The 22233-nt window shown below is 46.5% G+C and overlaps 1 protein-coding gene across 3 annotated transcripts in view; it reads right to left on the bottom strand.

The window, feature by feature from the left end:
* Positions 1 to 22233, bottom strand: part of LOC147630400 (protein FIP1-like) — a 53991-nt gene that overhangs the window by 17088 nt on the left and 14670 nt on the right. For all 3 annotated transcript variants that reach the window (XM_086810258.1, XM_086810260.1, XM_086810259.1), the window contains exons 6-7: positions 21218 to 21284; positions 20489 to 20567 (exon numbers count right to left, since the gene is read on the bottom strand). In XM_086810258.1, the coding sequence (XP_086666384.1) occupies positions 20489 to 20567; positions 21218 to 21284 (146 nt within the window). The remainder of the gene's footprint in view (positions 1 to 20488; positions 20568 to 21217; positions 21285 to 22233) is intronic.

Below are 22233 nucleotides of genomic sequence, written 5' to 3'. Positions count from 1 at the left end.
TGCTTGCCAATGCATAGTGCTCGAACAATGCATAAATCTGCTCAACTGAGAAACAGCATACTATATGTCCAAACGAGTAGAGCATAAATAGATAAGGAATCCCACAGCCTGCTGATAGGTGGCAACATCAAAAGGCTTACCAGCATGCTCAAGTGAAAGTTTTAGACCTGGTTCCATAGGAGTAGAAACAAGTTTACAATCTGTCATGTGAAAACGCTCAAGGAGCTGCTCAATAGCAAAAGGTATAAACTGTTCCAGACAAGAGACTAATCCCTCGATTCTTCCAAAACCGAACCCGGAAAAACTTCCCTCGCCCAGCAGACAGGCAATTCCTCCATGATATTTTTATTCTAACGTAGTCAAGAGCCTTAACCAACCAAACTGATCCAACCAAACCCGTAAGTCACATGGTCAGATCAAGGAAAAGACTTGCACTTGGATCATAGAGTCCAACGCTTTTTTCCTCATCAAGAGGCACAGTCGTTGATTCTTTTCCATACAACAAGGGTTATCCAGGATTTACTTCAATTATCGTAACTTAACAGAATTGAGTCTCGTTTTAGGGATCCATCAGTCCATCCTAACCCCATCCAATCCCATGGGTTAGCCAACCGCCCAACTACTGTAGTGATAGGATCCATTAGTAATGTAAATGCCCCATGTCTGGGACATCAATGCATGCTGCAAATCAGCTTTAAAAGCTGAAATATCACCCTCTCCAGAGCCAGTGACGAGCATGTCATCCACATAAAGAAAAAGGATGAGAACATTGTTCCCAATGTGGCGAACATAAAATGTACTCTCAGCTAAACTATTCTGAAACCCTTTGGCAGCCAAGTATGCATGAATTTTGTGGTTCCAAGCATGAGGAGCCTCTTCAAGACCATACAGTACTTTATGTAAACAGCATACTTTACTTTCTGCACCTTTTTGCACAAAGCCAAGAGGCTGAGATACATAAACTTTCTCTTGCAAATCACCATTCAAAAAGACAGTTTTGACATCCAATTGATGTACATGCCGTTGTTTGTGTGCAGGCAATGCAATAACAGTACGCATGGTAGTCATACGTGAAGTGGGAGCAAAGGTCTCCTCATAGTCAATGCCCTCACGTTGGGCATACCCTTTGGCAACCAAGCGAGCCTTATGGCAATCAATTGAACCATTAGGCTTACGCTTTAGCTTGAAATGCCAATAGCATGCTTGCCACGAGGCAAGTCACATAACTCCCAAGTACCATTTTTTGTCAATGGTGTCCAACTCCGAACACATGGCTGCCACCCAATTGTCATCCTCCAATGTATCAACATGAGAAATAGGTTCCTGATTACAAGTGGTGGCAACAAGAGCTGAATCCAGATAATGTGAAGATGCATGGCGAGAAGCAGCACCTGTACGACTTGGCATAAATGTAGACTGTTTGCTGTCACGCAAAGTCTCAACCAGCCATCTAGGAACAATGTTTGACTTCCTAGTATCTGCATCTTCCTCTGCCAATGCATCACCCAAGTAATCTTGATCAATTTGAGGCATTTCAGGATCAATTTGGGGCAAGTTCAGCTGCTGATTTTCAGCAGGCATAGGTGACTGTAAATGAGCTGAAACGGGCTCTACATTATCCACATTGGAATTGAATAAAGGCAACAAAGTATCAAACACATCTTCCGGCCCAATAGATGGCCGTCTAGTACATAAGACTTTGCAGATACAGTCTACCACAACAAACCCTGTCGAGCTTACCATACCATAGCTTCCGAGGACAGAATCTACATCAGAAAGGGGGGCATGTTAACCTATGGCAGACATTGAGACGTATTACTTTTTACGTCATATAATTATTTTACGTATTCTGAGTCGTGGGCTAGGCTTGTCGGCACCACATGTAAAGGTAAGGGGATTGGGTGATCGCTGATGAGAGCCGCACCTCAAATTTCATCAGGATAAGGGTTAAGATCGGCCGGCCATGTGTGGGCGCCCATGTGTGAACGGCCAGGTCACATATAAAAGTCAAATGTAATCTAAAACCTCTCACCCTCGGAGTGTTGAATACAAGGAGTGCTCTTGCTTCATCTTCTCCATCTCCTTCCCCCGGCGTGTGTGTGTGTGTGTGTGTGTGTGTGTGTGTGTGAGAGAGAGAGAGAGAGAGAGTGTGTAGCGATCGAGCATTGCGTGGCGGCACGGCAGCGGCGAGGCGGTAGCGCGGCGCGAGAATCCTTCACAACGGCTGTCTGAGCGGTGAGTGACACACCATTGCTCCCTGTTTTGAGCTTGCTGGTTTCTTGGTTGTGCGCTTGCAGCCATTCGTGGCTCGCACACGGTGCTTGGCAAGTCCCTAGCTCCGACACGTGCGGCAAGAGCGCACACATTTTGAGCCATGTCGACAAAATACACCTGCAAGCAAACCAAGCACCAATGTGCACTGCCAAGCAACCAAATGTCCTGTGCAAATTTTTGCGTGCAACCTGAAGCAAGTATAAACCTGCACCAAATTGTCCAATTACACACAATGTGTATACATATGCCACAAATCACTACTGTAATCTCCAATTACATGCTCCAATCTGAAAAGCCCCAATTTTTATGCAGTGCAATTGCTTCAATGTGTAGTCAATTGCCCAATTTTCACAAAAGCCCCAACTTTCTGCAACCAGGGGAGGCTTAATTGGCTGATTTTGAGCTTAATTTGAAAAACCCCCAAAATCCAACCAAAACAGCATGGGCAATTCTGCAGCAAATAATTTCAATGCAATTTTGTCTCTTGTAATTTTCCATGCGAGGGGAAATTTTGCCAACCCCCCAAATTCATTAAACCTGCAGTGTAATGTCTGCAAATTCATTGAACCTGCAGGGTAATGTCTGCAAATTTATTTTCTTTTCAATATTAGAATTTAAAATACCTGCAAGGCTTGAGATGGCCAGTCGAGCAGGTATAGGCGGGACGTGACTGCAAGTATGGTCGAGCAAGTACAGAAGGTACGGGATTGTAGGTACGGGCGAGCACGAGGAGCTGTCAGACGAGCAGGTACAAATGGTGCTACAGACAGCGCGCAGGCTGCACACTGTACGGAACTGAACTCCTGACTACAGGGAGCGGAATGCCTTGACGGAGCTGAACGCCTAGACAGAGCTTTATGTAGGAGACTGGAAAGGTGGGCATGGAGACGGTGCTGTCGCATGGGTGGAGCTACGCGCTCGAGCCGACGCAACCAACTGCGGAGTTTTGTGTGACCAGAGACGGCATGGACACGGCGATCGGCCGGAGCTGGACGTGGGCGCAGGTGGAGTGAGCACAGGCGACGGTTCTCAAAACGGCGGCGGCGGGACGTGGCTGCAGGTACGGGCGAGCAGGTACAGAAGGTACGGGACTATAGGTATGGGCGAGCACGAGGAGATGTCAGACGAGCAAGTACAACCAAATGTGTGGTAGCCACAAAATGCAAGTCAACCCTTGCATGTGTGTCACATCCATATAGTATAGAAGTACAAAATATTATATGGATAGAGTGTCCTTTCACACTTGATATCCAAGGGAAAAAACCACATGGGAAAAAGTGCCCTTGGTTAAGTCCTGTTCACACATAGCACTACCATGAGTGAGCATATGCCTACAGGCAGTGACAGTTGCGATTAATTGGTGTAAGGTGTGACCAAGATACATTTGTAGTCCCGCCTTGTACACGGGTTGCAATCCCGATTGAATCCTTCTCTTCCTTTCCGCTTCGGTGACATGCATAAATGGAGACACCTCCAAAAGCACTTTCCAAAACTTTTATACATATGCATTCACCTCATTTTGCTTCACCCAATCCCACTTCATTGTTATCTCATTCAATGCATTGGGAGGCAAGAATTGAGCATAGAACCTCTCCTTGAACTCTTCCCATGATCTAACAGGATTCGGTGAGAGCTTCTCGCCGTGAGCCACCAATGGGCAGCAGTGCCTTTCATAAACATGCTTACATGCCTTTCATAAACATGCTTACATGCCGGATCATGGATTTCTGAGTGAAATCCTCGTTCACTGAAAGCAATATAAAATTGGGCAATAAAAGCAAGTGCCTTTGATGCATCATATTCCCCATGATATGCGTTAGACTTCACGGATTTGTCTACGGCTTTGAAGTCACGAGACTTTGATGCATGTGCCTGCATCTAAACATGTTTTCCCCCATGTTTGTCCATTAGGACAGCCCCTGTGAGACTGGCATCATTTTAGGACCAAAAGGTGATGCATAAGGCATAGATACATGTGCCCTGTAAGCATGAGGCATGGCTGGTCCCTGAACATGCATTGCTGCATTTTCAGCCATAGCTTCTCCCTCACGAGCACACTCGAAGGCATGAGTGGCATGAGAGATACGCGGGATACCTGCACCAACAGAAAATTGCAGCCCATGTTGCATGTGTTGTGCATGCACATTATCAGCCAGCAATGGCATTTGACATACATTTTGACCACTACCATAAACATTGTGTGCTTCACGGGCTACATAAGGTATTCCTGCATGGCATGAAGTCACCGATTATTCCTCTCCCATAGCATGGAGATTGCTCCTCTTAGACATAAGTTCTTGTTCGGGCACTTGTGGGGATTCCAAGACATGTGGGATGGTTGCCTTTTCTGCATAGGCATCCTCGGTACGGGTCAAGTATGCATGTGCTGCATCCCTCGGTTGCATGTGCAACTCTTGAGCAATCATTGCCATTAGATGATCCATATAAGATTCAGCTTTCTTGGCCTTCAAACGGTCATGTACCAATGGATCCTCGCAGCGAGATTCAATTCTTCTTGTTGTGCATGGAGAAGAGCCTGCATACGAGTAAGTTCAGCCCTCAAGACTATAGACTCTTCTTCTTACATCTTCTCTTTGCCACGGGACGGCTGTCCCACATATTCATGTTCCCTATTGTGCACCACATGAGTTTGCTCATCATGTAAAGCATTGGAGGCATGCATTTCATTGTCCCTGTCTCTTGTGTTACCATCTCCAACATTCACTATATGGCTATCCATAATGTTATTAGTGTAGAGATAGCTAGTGTTCACGGTGATCGTCTCTCATGATAGAAGTGAACGAGAACCGTATGCTCTGATACCAATGTGACTTGGTTAAACACAATGCTAATCAATACACTTAAATACGCTAAGATTTGATGGACACATGCTCAATACAAGAAGTAATTTGCTGAATTGACAAGAGACACACAATGAGCCGGAACGGCCGGTCCCTCCCTCAAATAAAGTATATTGATCTTGGGAGAATCAAGTACATAGTGTCATGGGCATTTCTGACCACATTTCCATACCAATGCATATGAATACAGTATTGCAAACAAGTGGTTGTCGATGTAAACTTGCAACTCACACTACCCTCTCAAGTGCCAATGTTCCCTACCATCTGCTCTCTATTGTTCCACCAAAACATGGTAGCAACAATATGCAAGAGAGCATGTAAGACAAGAGAACACTACACAGGGTATGTGATCTTGTACTCCGGTTCCTTTCTCCTGCTACTTGCTTCCATATTTAAGCATAAAAGCTTACCAATTGCAAGTAGAGTCGATGACAGCGGAAGTCTTTGTAGGCATATGCTCACTTATGGTAGTGCTATGTGTGAACAAGGCTTAACCAAGGGCACTTTTTCCCATGTGGTTTTTCCCCTTGGACATCAAGTGTGAAAGGACACTCATATAATATTTTGTACTTCTATATTATATGGATGTGGCACACATGCAAGGGTTGACTTGCATTTTGTGGATACCACACTTTTGGCTCTCTCTCTCTCTCTCTCATTTCTGTGTGAGCTTCTCTATCCTGCACCTAACCCTAATGTGCAGGTTTGTGTGTGTGAGTGTGTGAGTCCAACACCCAACATTTGGTATGAGAGCTGGGAGCTGGCCCTGAAATTCTGCCGCTGGAAGAGAGCCTGCGGATTTCCGTCGCCAGACTGTGGATTTCCGTCGCCGAACTGCCTGCTTCCGTCCGTCGGTTCCGTCTCGCTGCTCCACCGTCCGGCCACCAGAAACGGGTGGCGCTAGTGGGGAGCCCACCACCACCGCCCAGCTCGTGGGCGGCGTTAGTGCCCATAGCCCCGCCACCGCCCAGCACCACTCCGCCCCTCCCTTCCGGCCGTCACCCCTCCGCTCCGTTGCACTCGCCGTCGGCTCACGACTGCCATCCTGTTCGGGTCGGCGTCGCCGTCACTGCTCCGTCGCGGCCGCCGTCGCTCATTGCTGTTTCGTTCCCACGACGTCCGTCTGTCCTATTCCGACCTCCGCACGTAGTACCCGCGCCGTCCTGCTCCATTCCGGCCGGCACGTCCTGCTCCGACCTCTGCACACGGCCAGCCCGTTCCAGGCCACCCCTGCGCCCTCCGTGCTAGCCCACGGCTATCCCGCATGCCTCATCACCTTTGTTCGCCGCCAGCGACTCCAGCACCTGCCATTACCGGCTCCCGTCCGTTCGACTTGCCTACGGCCCCCGACTCCAGTGCCGTGCTCGTACCGCTTCCGTACCCTACCCTGCGCCCAGCGCCTCTAACAGGCCCGACACCTGCCGACAACCCTTCGTCGCCCAGAGGCCACCGCCTCCGTCCACCGAAGCTCAACGCCCAGGCCTCTCCCGACTGTGCATCAGTACTGCCCACACGTGCAGGTACCTTTGTTTCAGCAAACAGAAAAATTAAACAAAGTAAACAAAATAAGCTTTGCAGGCACTCCGCTCCAGATTCGACAAATTTTAGGGGTTTGCCAGGAAGATTTGAAAGCTTGCAGGTGGTACAGGATTCAGGCAAATTGGGGGATTTCTCGATTTGAGGCCAATTTGAAAAATTGGACATGTTGCTTTGCTTGCATTTGGGGGTTTTCCAAAATTGAGGTCAAAATCAGCAAATTGAACCTCTTTTAGTTACAGAAATTTGGGGCTTTTGTGAAAATTGGCCAATTAGATGCACATTGAAGCGATTGGAGTGCATAAAAATTGGGGATTTTCTAATTGGAGCATGTAATTGGGCATTACAGCTGTGATTTGTCGCGTATGTATACACATTGTGTGTAATTGGACAATTTCGTGCAGGTTTACACTTGCTTTGGTTTGCAGGCATACATTTGCACAGGACATTTGGTTGCCTGGCAGTGCACATTGGTGCTTGGTTTGCTTGCAGGTATATTTTGTTGACATGGCACAGAATGCTACAAATGTATTTAGTGTGCTCACCCAGGAGGATAAGCTGGATGGATCTAACTACTCCCTCTGGAGTTTCATGATCCGTAATTTGCTGGTAGCCAAAGGGCTTTGGGGCATCATGTGTGGTGATGACACACGCCCACTTACCATACAGCCAGACACGCCTCAAAGGGGAGGTGCTCAAAGAGCTCCTGATGTAGAACCTGCTCCCACACAAGAGCAGAAGAGATGGGACTCTAGAGATGCACAGGCCATGTCATTGATAGCCCTTTCAGTGAAAAGGACTATTATTCCGCACATTCGTTCTTGCAAGACATCGAAGCTTGCATGGGACACATTGGAAGCAATGTATCAGGTACGCAACGAGGCAAGAGTTGCCTACTTGAAGAGGCAATTGGATCTTCTTTCTATGGATGAGGGTGACTCTATGGCAGATCATCTCACCAAAGTGAAAGATTTGCAGGAACAATTGCTCAACATTGATGAGGTTATCCCAGTCAGACAGATGGTCACCAACACTCTTCATTCTTTACCGCCTTCCTACTTGGCCTTTCACACCTCTCTCAACCTCTCAATGAGAGGAGGTGGTGATCCCATCACTTTTGAAGAGCTCGTAGGTTTACTCTTGCAGGAAGAGCAAACAAGAGCAAACTTATCGAGCAACCGTGGTGGAGACAAGGCATTTACAGCCAAGGATAAGGGTTAAGCAAAGAGCTTTAGGCATGGGGGACAATAGTCTAGCAAGGCTGGTCATGGACAGCCCTCTTTTGGTGGTGAAAAGTCTGACAAAGGGGATGCAAACAAGCCCAAAAAGAAGGGAAAATGTCACTACTGCCATAAGCCTGGACACTGCATCAGTGAATGTAGGAAGCGGATTGCAAAAGAGAAAAGGAAAGAAGCAGGCAATGCAGTAGCAGACTCTTATGATGACAAAGCACAGCAATCAGCTAATGTAATCCAAGAAGAGTACACTTTTTTGGTCACATGCACTAGTGGCACACCCAAGTGCTTCAAACACTGATATGTCTTGCATTGCATCTGACAAATAGAATGCATCATGGTATTTTGATAGTGGTGCTTCGAGCCACATCACTTCATGCAAAGATGTATTTCAGCACTTGGTTTATGCTTCAAATGGCCGCACTGTATCATGTGCAGATCATACCACATATCCAGTAAAGGGAATTGGCAATGTCATACTTATTGCAGCCAATGGTGCCAATATATGTATGAAAAATGTCTTGTATATTCAAGGGATAAAGAAAAATCTGCTCTCCGTCTCAGCCATAAACGACCAAGGTTTAAAGGTTGAATTTGAAGATGGGAAGTGTTTGGTAAAAGACCCATCAAAGGGTTATGAAATAGTCACTTCTGGAACACGATACAAAGGCTTGTATAAGCTGGACAGCTATGACAAGCGCACTTATGATGCAAATACAGTGGCTGCCCACACTCCTGCTATGCATGATGCAGAGCTATGGCATGCTCGTTTTGGGCATGTAAATTTTCAGAGTTTGATGCTTTTGCAGAAGCATCATATGGTTGATAATATGCCGCCTCTTGAGTCTCTACCAAGACATGTATGTGAGGGGTGTATTTTGGGAAAGATGCAACGAAAACCATTCCCCAAAGATGGAGCTGTTAGAGCTGAAAGTAAATTACAGCTCATACATAGTGATGTATGTGGTCCAATGCGGACACCATCCATAGGGGGGACCCTAGATCTTGGTTTGTTCTATCCCAGGGGGGGCAGCTTGCAGCTTTATGCATACAGTGATTCAGATTGGGCTGGTGATTATGATACCAGGCAATCCACCAGTGGGAATTGTTTTTTTTCTTGGCAGTTCATGCATATCTTGGTTGAGTAAAAAGCAACCCACTGTTGCTACATCTACTTGTGAGGCTGAGTACAGGGCAGTCTTTACAGCTATCGTAGATTGTGTATGGTTGAGGAGACTATTGGCTGATCTTCGTGAGTGTCAGCAGACACCCACCACCATTCTCACTGATAGCCAGAGTGCTATGGCTGTGGCACGAAATCCAGTATTTCATGCACGTACCAAGCACATTGAGATTCATTATCACTATGTCAGAGAGAGGTACATGCAGGGGAGATCAGTTTATCTTACTGCCCTACACAGGATAATGTTGCAGATCTATTCACAAAGGCTTTACCTCGAGAAAAGTTTGAAGCTTTCCGCAAAGCTTTGGGCTTACTCTCATACAGAGAGTGATCTGCTACCTTGTACAGGTTCACACTTCCACTACAGGGGGGATTTGTAGGCATATGCTCACTTATGGTAGTGCTGTGTGTGAACAGGATTTAACCAAGGGCACTTTTTCCCATGTGGTTTTTCCCCTTGGACATCAAATGTGAAAGGACACTAACATATAATATTTTGTACTTCTATATTATATGGATGTGGCACACATGCAAGGGTTGACTTGCATTTTGTGGATACCACACTTTTGGCTCTCTCTCTCATTTCTGTGTGAGCTTCTCTATCCTGCACCTAACCCTAATGTGCAGGTTTGTGTGTGAGTGTGTGAGTCCAACACCCAATAGTCTTCACAATGGAAGTCCTTGGAGTGATGAGATCTTCAATTTGTCGCATTTCTTCGCGACAAAAGTCTTCAAGAGGATGAAGGGAACACTGGGAAAGCTTCCCCTATGGTTCAACTTGAGAAAGGAGGGCTGAAATTACGGTTTTCAGCAAAAAGACTAGAAATTACAGCAATAAAGAGAGCTGTTTTGCTAAATTTCAATCATTGGGAGTGTGTAAGAGAGTGATTACTACCCGGAAACACCCTTGGAAGCTAGAGAAACACCTTAGCAAGCTTGGATATGGAGTTGGGAAGGAGAAAGTGCAAAAAATATAGCCCAAATGCCTTCATGAAGGACACGCCAATCTCTAGAGAGAGGAGTGAGGTGGTGAGTTGTCCAGTGTAGATGGCAGGCAGGTGCTTTGTGGAGCAAGCTAGAGTGGACACATGGCTGGTTACTCCCTTGTTACAAAGGGGATAAGGTCTGGGCGGTGGACATTGAGTTTTGTCCACCTCAGGACATCAGTGTGTGTGTGTGAACACCGGGCTGGTCATAATTTATAAGTGAGTTTTGGTCGCCCAAAACTTAATGAAGTGTGTGCACACTCACTTATAAATTAGTGCTAACTCCTAAGGCTAGGTTTATGACCAATACTTACCACCTGTCACATGCCACATAACCATGTCAGCAGACAGTTTCACATGCACGGTTCGCGAGTGGGCGTCCCCTTACCCAGAACTACACATTGGTCAAGCAAGCATGAAAACAGCATGCAATTTCAATTGCAAGCAAGCACATAAAGATGCTATGCAATGCAACATTGGTATGGACAATCCCCGTTCATGAAACTATACCAAAATAGATGTGCTCCAGGCAAGTACACGAGGTACCAGACTCAATGGAACACCAATCCACCAGGCATTTCTGGGCATGTACACAAAGACACAAGTCCCAATGGAAAGCCAAGTCCACAGTATCACATGAGTGGCATTAATCCCCGGCATATACAACTGCCATGGACACCAGTCCAATGTACATACATGATGTGAAAGCACGGGTGGCCAAATGGTGACACAAATAGTGTTAATTTCTGCAAAATCTCCAAATTTCTAGTACAATTATGCACCAAATCTGAGGAAATCAATGCCAATGTATGCCAATGTCGCAATTTCACGCTCAATGATGAAAAGCCCCAAAGTTAATGCTGTCAATTTGCTAATTTTTCAACACTTTCTGTAATGTTTGATAGAAATTAGAAATAATAGCAAAAAATTATTGGTTTTTGCTGGTGGCACTGATTTCAAGAAGTCGACTGCAGTCGTGGAAGACAGAGATCCGGATCTGTACAACAGCGAACTGCAGTAGGTACAGCCTACAGGCGGCGAAGGCAGCAATCGCAGACGGCGCATGTAGGGCTCTGAAGGTCGGCGTTGGGCGTTGTAGGGCAGTGGATAGGCGCAGACAGGGCACTGTTGGGCGTTGCAGGGCGTCGGACAGGCGGTGAAGGTAGGGCAGCGTTGGGCAGGCGCAGAGCTTAGCTGATATGCAAGGCGGCACTAATCTCGAAGCTAGGCAGCACGAATCCCTAATGCACACTGTAGGTAGGCAAAACCCTAACCCTAAATAGCTCTGATACCAATGTTAGGGTATTGGGGAGAGCTTGCTTGTACACCACCACACACACAGTAAGCTTGAACAACACACGTGAGAGAGCTAGCTGCTAGAAAAGTACTCTAATGATAATGATAGTACAAAAGTACAATGACTACAAAATATAGCCTAGGGTAAAGTGCCCAACACACATAAGTGTGTTCACACGGGGAAAAACCCTATGTCCAGCCACAGGGAAAAAATGTCCATGAGTAAGCTGTGTTCACACCTGAACTAACCGGGAGTAGTCATGACCAACAGGAGATTGGGTATATCTTCGGATAATGAAGCAACGGCTGAAACAAGTGGGCAAGCGATGCCCAAAGTTTTCTTTCAGAAGCTTCAAACCATTTCCTATCTAGAGAAAGATCAACGAGGTGTCGATGAAGTTGAAGTTACCTTCGAGCTGCACCATGCACAATCTGTTCCATGTCAGTTGGCTCAAGCCATATGCAGGTCCAATCCCTTCTCAAAGATTAAAGATGAAGCGGAACCAAACATTGCTGACGAAGCTTTAGGCACAAGATAAGGTTGGTCTATATGTTCCAATGTTGTCTTACAAAGGATAAGTGCCCGTTCGAGCGAGTAAGATGGCAAAACACTTCACGGTAGATCCGACAAGTGAAACCATGTCGAAGTGGTTAACATTAACACATGCCTTAATCATCATTAAAGTGCCTCCGATACCACTCATGTAACATTGGTATCAGAGCTTAAAAGAGAGCACTGCTATGGCTGGGCAGGGCAGCGCTTTTGGGGGAGCACAAGCCGGCCATGAGACAGGGTGTGGGGTGCCTCCTCCTTATAACCCTAGCTGAAGAAAAATCGCCTTCTTTTGTAGAAAAACATGTGGCCATGCAAACTCATCTTCCACAATTGCATGAAGGTTAGGTGTCTAAAGTCGATGTCACCATGCACACTGTTGTACTAGGGTGCTGCCACGTGGGCGTTCTACGTAGCCAGTACACTTAGGACACCATTTTATTTGAATATTTTGTCCAATTTTTCCAATCGGACTATTTGCTACGGGCTGACTTGTTCATGGAGGCAGTATATATACGTGCCTTGCATCTTATCATTTTCCACCTGGAATCCCTCAAGCCAACTGCATGTGCTTCAGCTCCAAGCAGGGAGTTTCAACCCAAGCACAAGGACCAGCACGCAGTTGCATTTTGCAGCCCCCTCTGAGAAGAGGAAAATGCAAGTCACCATCATCTCTACAGGCTGCCTATGTGCAGGAGTAGTACTCAGCCTGGGCAGCCAATTAGTCATCTAGAAGAGGGTAATTCTCTATGGGAAGCATGCATCCCCCACCACCCCCCTTCTGCCTGTGTTCTCACCAGCGTCATCTTCATCTCACCCCCCTCCTGTTAGCCCTGCCCGTCAGCCCGTCCTCCCGCCCAGCGCATCCTCCCCTCTGCGCCCAGCCTGCTTGCCATCGACTTCGCCATTTCCATCTCGCCCCCCTCCTGTTTGTCCCAACTGCCTGCCAGTCCTCCACCCAGCACGGCCTCCCTCTGCACCCAGCCAGCTCGCCTTCGCCAGCCCCACCCTCCTTGCCTCTTCACCTTTCTGCCCCCGTTTTCAGGTCCCCCCTGTCACCCTATCCTCTTTAGCCTCTCCTTCATCAAGTGTGCACAGGCTTCAGGCAATTTTTTGTGGCAAGTTTCAGCGTCATTTGGTCTCCTCTCTCTTCGAGGAGGACTCCATAGCAGCCTCTCCATCATCCCCAACCGAGGCTGCCGTCCCTTGCCTTTCCTTCTTAGAAGCGGACCTCCAGCTCCTTGCTTTGACAGTCACCTCCCTAGAGGCCTCCGCCTTGGTCTGCGAGATTGTGTAGCCGCCTAGCACACGGACAGCTCAGGGAACTTTTGCAAGCAAGCCTTATTGGTGAGCCTAGAAAGATCATTGATATTCATCCTTTGGGATGTGGATACTAGAGAAGTTGCTAGGTGCTGTTCTATAGCACACCCGAGGTACTGGGCTTACAGTACTCTGCCTATGGAGCTTCTATAACATCCTTTTGATGGTACCTGCAGCATCGGACAAAGTCGTGCAATTGAGCCCCGTCGCACTGCGCACGGCCCACACCTTCTTTGCAAGGTGGCAGCACGGCTTCCACCCAACGTCCGACCCTCTAGCCAGCATCTCAGGCTTTCCCATGTGATAGTCTGCTTTCCTGGTCTCAGGAAGGAAATAGGTGGTGTTATCAGGAGAGTGATGGAATCCCCTCCCACCACCACTTCAGTTCTAGCCCAGAGGGCAGGGATGCCCTCTCTTTGTATTTACATTGCCTCTTTGAAGTCAGTTCCTCATGTCATAATGCTTCTTTGTCTCCGTGGAGATCCTATTCCACAAAGAGTGGAGTACTCTAGCCTCCCCGGTCAATGCTTCATTTGCTAGCAAATGGGACATCTTGCTAGAGCTTGTCCACGTCATTAGTCCAAGAGGGTGCCCCTAGTTCTCCCCCCACCCCCCCTTTCCCAACTCAGCTCCTCATCAGAGGGGAGAGGTGGGTCCCAGATCAGTAACTAATATAAGGATCTATTTCTAGGGGGGGGGAAAAGCCCTCTGTGGGGATTCCCCAAATCAGGTCAGTCTCGGTTGGGACAGCATTTAGCCTTTTATTTGTACTCATTCTCTTGCAACAACAATCAAAGCAAATACTCTCTTCAGAAGGGGGGGGGGAGGGGGTTGGGGGGGGCTTTACCTAGGTGGTTGGGACTCCAACAGGGGTACTGTGTACTCTCCTTCATTGGATACCTGATGTGCGGAGCACAGTCGACTACTTGATGGGATCTCCTTCATTGATACCTGATGTGCGGGGTTTCACGATTTCCAATAGGCCCATTGGCATAGCAGCCGATCATGCATACCTGAGTTTCACACTAGTAGGTAGATCCCCAAGAGATGGGCCAGCCACTCATCTACCTAGGTACCCGAGATATCAGTTTACACATGAGACAGTTGGGGTTTATCGAGATGCAGTATCTGATGGCTTGTTCGCTTTAGACCCGCATAGCCCTCTGGACGAGATCACGAGAGGATTGGCAGGTGTACTACATGCATCCGCCTCATATGCGTTTCCTTGCACTATTATCCCTTCCACCCACCCCCGCAGCACTGCCCCACAGAACAGTTGGTATGATGATGAGTGTCGTGAGACACGAGCACAGCTACAGCATGAGATTGCCATTAGGTCTCACACGCATAGACAGGCTAGGATAATCTTTTGGCGCCTTGTGCGAAGGAAGAAATGAGCCTATCTCGCTAAGCTAGAGGAGGAGATCTACCAACTCTTCCTAGGGAAGGACAACAAGAGGGCATGAAAGATGTTTCAGGAGAGACAGCCTGGTACTCCGATTACTACACCTGAGGCATGGCATACTTATGCTAGAGAGCTATATGATGCACCAGGACAGCCCCCCACCACCCCTCCACTGGGAGCTAGACCGGCTAGCAGCACCTTTTTTACTATGCGGATGGTGCTAGATGCGATAGACAGGTTACAAAATGGAAAGGCACAGGATCATGATGGGCTAGTTCGAGAGCACTTCTCATATGCACGAGACACTTTGGCTGCGCTCATCGTACATGTGTTTAATTGTGCCATTTGTGAGGGTTTCCCGACAAGCTGGACAGAGCATATGATTGTACCACTCTTTAAGAGTGGAGACCCCATGGTACCAGGCAACTACAGGACGATCATGATTGGTCATTACTTGGCAAAATTATATGGCTCTATATTGGAGTCGGAGCTGAACCGATGGGCAGAGAGGCATGATCATCGAGCACATGGACAGGCTGGCTTTAGGAGAGGATTTCCTACCTTGGATCACATACTGACACTTCGGGCACTTATTGAAGAGGGCACGACACAGAAGAGAAGGATATACTGCTACTTTGTGGACTTCCGCAAAGCCTTCGATACCGTACCACATGCCAGGCTTATGCACAGATTGCATGACATTGAGGTACCCGAGGATATGCAGTGGGGGATATATGCTTTGTATGAGTCTGTGATGACAGGCAGAGTCCGAGCTCCATGCGGACTATCTGATGGGGTGACCTCCACGATAGGGGTGAAGCAGGGATGCCCGCTATCGCCCACCCTCTTTGGACTGTACATTGATGCGATCTCTGTTTATGTAGACAGATTGGGAGGCCCAAGGGCATGCCTGGCAGGGGTGTTGATACCCGTCCTGTTATATGCTAATGATATTGTTCTAATCTCAGACTCTCCGGAGGGATTACAGAGACACCTGGATGCTTTCTGTGCGGATAGAGATCTGACAGTGAACCTTGGGAAAACCAAGGTTATGGTGTTTAACAGCACGCAGGCATGGGTGACGAGATCAGAGCCTCAGTTCACTTTCCGAGGGGAGCCGGTAGAGTACGTCAGGTCATATGTCTACTTGGGAGTTACTTTCACAAGACCACGTTTCTCCCTGAAGGAGGCAGCAGCAGCTAGATTAGCTGGAGGGCATGCAACCTTGGGGGCACTTGAGAGGCAATGTGCACACATACAGTTTCAAGAGCCACGCACCAAATTGTGGCTATTTGATACACTTGTCACACCGACCCTCCTGTACGGAGCTCCAATTTGGGGGCCCAGTATACATCACAGATCTCAGAGAGGAACAGATGAGGGATGGAGGCAAATGGAGAGACCACTGATTATGATGATTGCCCGCATGATTCGGAGCAAATCATCAGTACCACATGAGATTGTTCGGGCTGAGCTGAGTGCCCCACCAGTAGTAACCTACGCCCTATTCCAAGCAGTTACCTTTTTACAACGGCTATGGGAGCTCCCTCAGCAGAGGTACTCCCGATTGGCATTGACCTCATCCATACAGTTGGCAGAGGATGGAGATACTCATTGTTGGTACGCTCAGATGAGATCATGGTTTGACCTACATGGTTTGCGGATAGAGGCACTACCACCCTTTCAAATAGTCTGGATTGTCCATTTTTGGATCTCACCCGCTCAGAGCAAAACCGCGTGATCAGGATGGATATCATCAGAGTGGACACAAAGAGGACATGGACTAGCCCCCTTGAGCCCTTGGGCACAAAAATGGCTCATTACGAGAGCCATTTTCTACTACTCTCACCGGATGATTTTATCACCCGCCCGATGTACATGGATGTACACCTATCACATGGGATACGTTGTGCCATTGAACAGATCCGGACCTCATCACACAAGCTGCAGATTGAGAAAGGGCGATATGTGCACCAGATCTTGGATGACCACATTTGTCAACTACGCTACAAGGAGGTAGAGACAGAGGAACACTACATTTGCCGGTGTACAGTCTATTATGAGATCCGAGGGAGATATCACTGCCTCTTCCGAGAGGGTTTTGGGCCGTTACGCAAGGTCATGGAGTTTGAGGATCAGAGATGCCTGGGATTGTTTCTACTTGAGCTCACGAGACACAGAGAGACCCTCTTAGCAAACACGAGGCCGAGCCATGATGTACCTAGACAGAGGACCCTGACAGATTTCTTCGGCACCAGCACCAGCAACCCAGCCCACACCCCTCCTGATACCTCCTCCATTGGGCCATCAAGACACCGACCACGCTCCCAGGGAGTCACCACTGATAGAGCAGCGTTGTTCTCTTTGATGAGACACCAACTTCAGATGTACTCTCAGTTTTGGTCTCATAGGCCTCTATGGCCTCTTAGAGATGTTAATATATCATTTCATTTCTCCTCCTCTCTCTCTCTCGATCTCTCTCCTATCCGCTTTTACATAATCAGCAATTAACGCTCACCTAACCACGATTAAAAAGCCTTCCATTATGCCACATGTAACAGTGGTATTAGAGCTTAGGAGGGGGTGCAAATTTTTTATTGGATGGCTTACTTTGCTCCGGGCTAGAATCTGTAGTAGCAGCATCCCACATGTGACACACCTACAAGTATGCAGGGCAGAGTCAGACATCGCAAGTGACATGTGGCACTGCCACATGGCAGTCATTCAATCCTTGACAATGACAGGAATTTACTCAAAATGAAGTTTGAGCAAGCTATAGCAATGACTTGACTTCACTTAAAACACCACAAACTTGTGACTAATCTCTGTTTTACCAGAATATACCCTTGACTCAGAACCACATGTTGGAGTTGATTACTGCACGAATGGCGGCTACATGCGTGTAGAGCATGTGCCAAAACCCCCACACCTAAGTGGAATTGCACTGGTTTGTCATGCAGAGACTGTTGTGATGTTTTGTCCCAAAAACAGAGGTGATTGTGGATAGTGTGAGCACAGCCGATTTTCTCAGCAAATCCACCAGTAAGGAGCCAAGGCGGGCTACGCCTTAGAGTCCTCTAGGTAGCTCAAGCGAGAATTTTCGCAATGAAGGCTTAATGAGAAAGAAAGGAGAAAAATAAGCAGGCGGCATGTTTCAGAAACATGAGAGAAGCATTATTGCTAATAACGGTGATTAATGCTAACTAATAGATGCTTAAGGGAATGAATCTAAGCTAAGGTAACATGGCTCTGATACCAATTTTTGCTAATGAGGCAATGCTTGAGGATTAGTGAGCTTGGGCTGGGTGGATTAAAGCATATGATCACCATTAGGTTAACATAGACATAAGCAAGTTAATTAGTGTAATTAGAGCTTAATCACATGGTAATAAGAGCAAGAGAAGAGACAACACGACTTATTTGATTCATTCATGGAGAGCCTCATATATAGGCTGAGAGTACAAAGTACATTACATTTGATGAGATCATCCATCTCCGACATATTCCTCCATTGATGTAGGGCACTAATCAACTATGTAGGCTAATTTCAAGGCTGAAGAATCTCCTACAATCCACTTGCTTTTGGAGCCTAAAAGATATGAACTAAGAGCTGATTTTACAAAGCTTTTAACCTTAGACATGGTGACCCATTCAACACATGAAGGCTAGGGACATATGGTGCAATATCCCAACTATGTAGGCTAATTTCTAGGCTAAAAAATCTCCTACAATCCACTTGCTTTTGGAGCCTAACAGATATGAACTAAGAGCTGATTTTACAAAGCTTTTAACCTTAGACATGGTGACCTATTCAACACATGAAGGATAGGGACATATGGTGCAATCCCAACGGTACATCTACACCGAGTACTCCTACCGCCAATCCTCTCACGGCAATCCTCCAAGCTCTTCAACAACAAAACAACACAAATAAGGCTCTTCTGCAACAACTGTTGCTATCCCGTGGGGAGTTGGAAGAAGACAAGCACCAAAGAGCACTGGAAATTGAAGACCTTCGTCTTCAACTTGAAGAAAGGTGTCTAGAACATCAAGAACGACGTCGAGAATGTGAAGAAAAGAGGATGCTTGAAGAGGAGTGTTTCCATGCATGGGACGCTCGTCAACAAGCAGCCGAGGACCATCATCAAGTCAACACAGATAGCAACCATCATCAAATAAGTTCATCCGGCATCAACATCATCATCCTCTGCACCATAGGCACAAGTGTTCTACATTAAGCCAAATTCCCAGGGGTCTTCCCAGACAACGTCTCAGACCAATGGAGCCAATGGTTCCAAACCCAAGGGGACTCAACCTCAATTGACCCTGGATCAGAACTCCACAAGTGATTCTGCACCTAGGGTCTCGTATGCTTAATTTTACACTCCATTCCAATCACAGTTTGTTCCCAGTACCAACACTGTGATTATTAGTGCTAGTTCTCATTTTCCTTTAGCTAACCGTGTTGCTAGCCATGAGAATGAGTGTTCTCGGGACTTCTTGAAGTCTGTCACAAGCAAGAGGAATAAAGCACAAAGACGAGCTAGACACGAGCATGAACATAAGCAACATTGGGAAGCCTAGGTTGGATACTTTGAGACAGCTTTGTCCACCACCAAGTCGGATGAAGGAGTCGTCGTCCGCCGTCTACCGATGGATGCCAAAGAAGAAGGATTATGTCATCTATCGATGAATATCAAAGACAAGGAGATCATTGCCTGCAAGTCAAGTCAAGAAGGCAACAGTTCCAAATCCCAATGCAGAGAACCCTCCAAGAAATGACGAGAAGTTTTACTAGAAAGATCCAACATTGTTGGCAGCTTGTTCAGAAGCAACAATAGCCCCATCCAGAAGATAAGCAGGACCTGCATTGTGCATGTTGTGTGCCCTTGTCTAGGGACATGTCACCAGGCGCCATCTAGGTCTAGGGTCCGGTCAAGTCATATGCGAGTCCCACAGTCACATGTAACCCACTTGCAAGCTGTAATGATGTACAGGGTTCCAAGCACTTATTAGAACCATGGTCGAGTGTCCGGAATACAAGTCACATCATTTAGGATTTTTGGAGTAGCTACGTGAAAGCCTTGAACGGTTGGCCATGGATGCTTTATGGGCCCAAGTAAGAGCGGGGGGAAAGCAAATCACTGAATATTTTGTCCAATTTGCCCAGTTGGCCTGTTTGCTACTGGCCAGCTTGCTCATGGAGACAGTATAAATGTGTGCCTTGCATCCCATCATTTTCCATCTGCAATCCCTCAAGCCAAGTGCATGTGCTTCAGCCCCAGGCAAGGAGGAACATTAATGCAAGCAAGAGGACCAGGAGGCAGTCGTGTTTTTCAGCCCTCTGTCAGATGAGGAAAACACAGGTCATCGTCTCCTCTACAGGCTGTCTATGTGCAGGAGTTGTTCTCAGCCCGAGCAGCCAATTCGTCAACCTGCAGAGGGAAATTTCTCTATGGGAATTCCCCAAATCAGGTTGTACTCATTCACTTGCAGCAATCAAAGCAAATACTCTCTTTCTCTCCTGTGCTTTTCCATGATCAGCCACAACTAGCATTGTAGGCTCTTCTTTTCTACCACTTACTCTTGCCTAAGAGGGAGAGCTCACGTAACTTCTCTAAGCTGTTTAATATTTCATTGTGTAAACGTTGCAGTGATAAATAGAAAATCAACTAAACAAAGTAGAGAAGGGTTTGTGCCCCATATACGTATGCACTGCAACAATTTCATCAAAATTATATTTCATTCCTAGCAGTATCAAAACTTGTATGTGAGCATGCACCATGCACATGTTTGTAAGCCCAAAAGGGAAAAAGAAGCGCGGGAGGGGGGTGTTCACCGTAAAAGCAGCACCACCGGCACTTGAACTTCCCTCAGCTGAGTTGACCATACTATGATCAGCAATACCCCTGAAGTTCCTGAAGAAAAAAATAAGGATGGATTGTGTTAGTATAGACCACATTCATCAGCATAGACTTTAGTAACCTAGCGCGAATGACTCATTGCAGCTATGGTGTACATATTAAGCCAAGATTGTGATTACTTCAATCCTAACCATAAGGAACTACAAAAGAATTCATTGTCTTTCCAGGAAAGTGGACATTATGTTTAATATTTTAAGGCAAGGACCTAAGAGACAACCTTGGTATGATCAAGTTCATGACCTTTTGATCTCAATCATACACAGGGAGTCATTAGCTTTCAAGGAGAATGGGGACACCACCAACAAACTGACAAATTACACATCCATACAATATCGTGGAAGAGGGGATATAAAGGTTGAATTGTTGGTACAATGACTGGCTGAGATCACGCAAGCCTTCTAATATATGAGCCAGCATTCTTTCCATAGATTAGACAGCTACCCACAAGGTACAAGCTGGGCACATCATGATTGATCATGGCAGATATGCACAAATGGCACCCCAACACTAGCACTAATTTTACATCCAACTAAACACAGTTGCAAGCTTCCATTGACAAGATAGGCTTTCTGCGTAGCCCTACACAGTCCAAAATGTATGTTAACAAGAACATGTTTCACAGTTTGCAGGTCAAGAGAACTTGCCGTATGATAGAACAATGAATGGAATGTGAATAAGTGGTTTTAAATGCTCTGAGAACTTGAGGAAACCCTGCACATATCCTCAAGTGTCAACATCTTACTAAAAGCACTTAAAAAGACCTCAAATCAATTCAGTAAAAAAACAGCCCATTTTTTTGCTTTGCAGAAATCCTGCCCTACCATAAAAATTTCAGCAATAACTGTTGATGCATAGCTTCCACCTGTTTTAGGCACGTACTTAGATGTGTAAGGCAACCTAGCCCATCATGCTGTGCTTGTGAGTGTTCTGTACACTGCACTAGGGACCGAAGAGAGAAAAGGTATCTTGTATCATTAGCCTTTTACAGTGCTTTGCATGTGCCTAATTCCAGGCTTGTAGGTATTCTGTACACTGAACTAGGAACTGAGGAGAGAAAAGTCCCCCCCAAAAAGGTATCTTGTATCATTAGCCTTTTACAGTGCTTTGCATGGATCAGACGAGGGCTCTTGCCTAATTCCAGACTCAATGCAAATAGTCAGATATCACGCAAAATCCATACCAATATGGTAAAAGCAAGGAAGGTAAACTTTTCTTTTTGCAAGGCAGCCAACATTTGTAAAAGAAAGACCCTTCTTGGCTACTTTAAAGAATTAGCTTTTAGCAGATCACACAACACCCAAGCCAGCACAAGTCCTTGAAAAAACAATACACGCATGTTATGAACGATTGTATTCTTGTACACAAGAGGACAGGAAAAGAAACACGTGCATAGATTTTTGGGCTGAGTCAGGCAACTAGTTCGACCCACACAAGGGTTTCAAACTTTCATACTACTAAAGTTGTTCTACGTTTTGCAGATTTTTTTGAGATCTTCTTGTTCTTCGTCTTCTGTACAAAAACCCTAGCCCGCAGGTTGTCTTTATAAAGTCTAGGAAACCTAGAACAAGACACAACTCAACAGGGCTGGCTGTACATGGTTATAGATGTGTCTTTTTGTGAACAAGTTCCACATCCTCAACTCCGACAACCAATTTCTGCT

This window comes from Cibotium barometz, chromosome 16 (genome assembly GCF_041138505.1).
Source record: "Cibotium barometz isolate CiBa-2024 chromosome 16, ASM4113850v1, whole genome shotgun sequence".
Lineage (NCBI taxonomy): Eukaryota > Viridiplantae > Streptophyta > Polypodiopsida > Cyatheales > Cibotiaceae > Cibotium > Cibotium barometz.
This window is presented reverse-complemented; position numbering and strand designations above follow the sequence as displayed.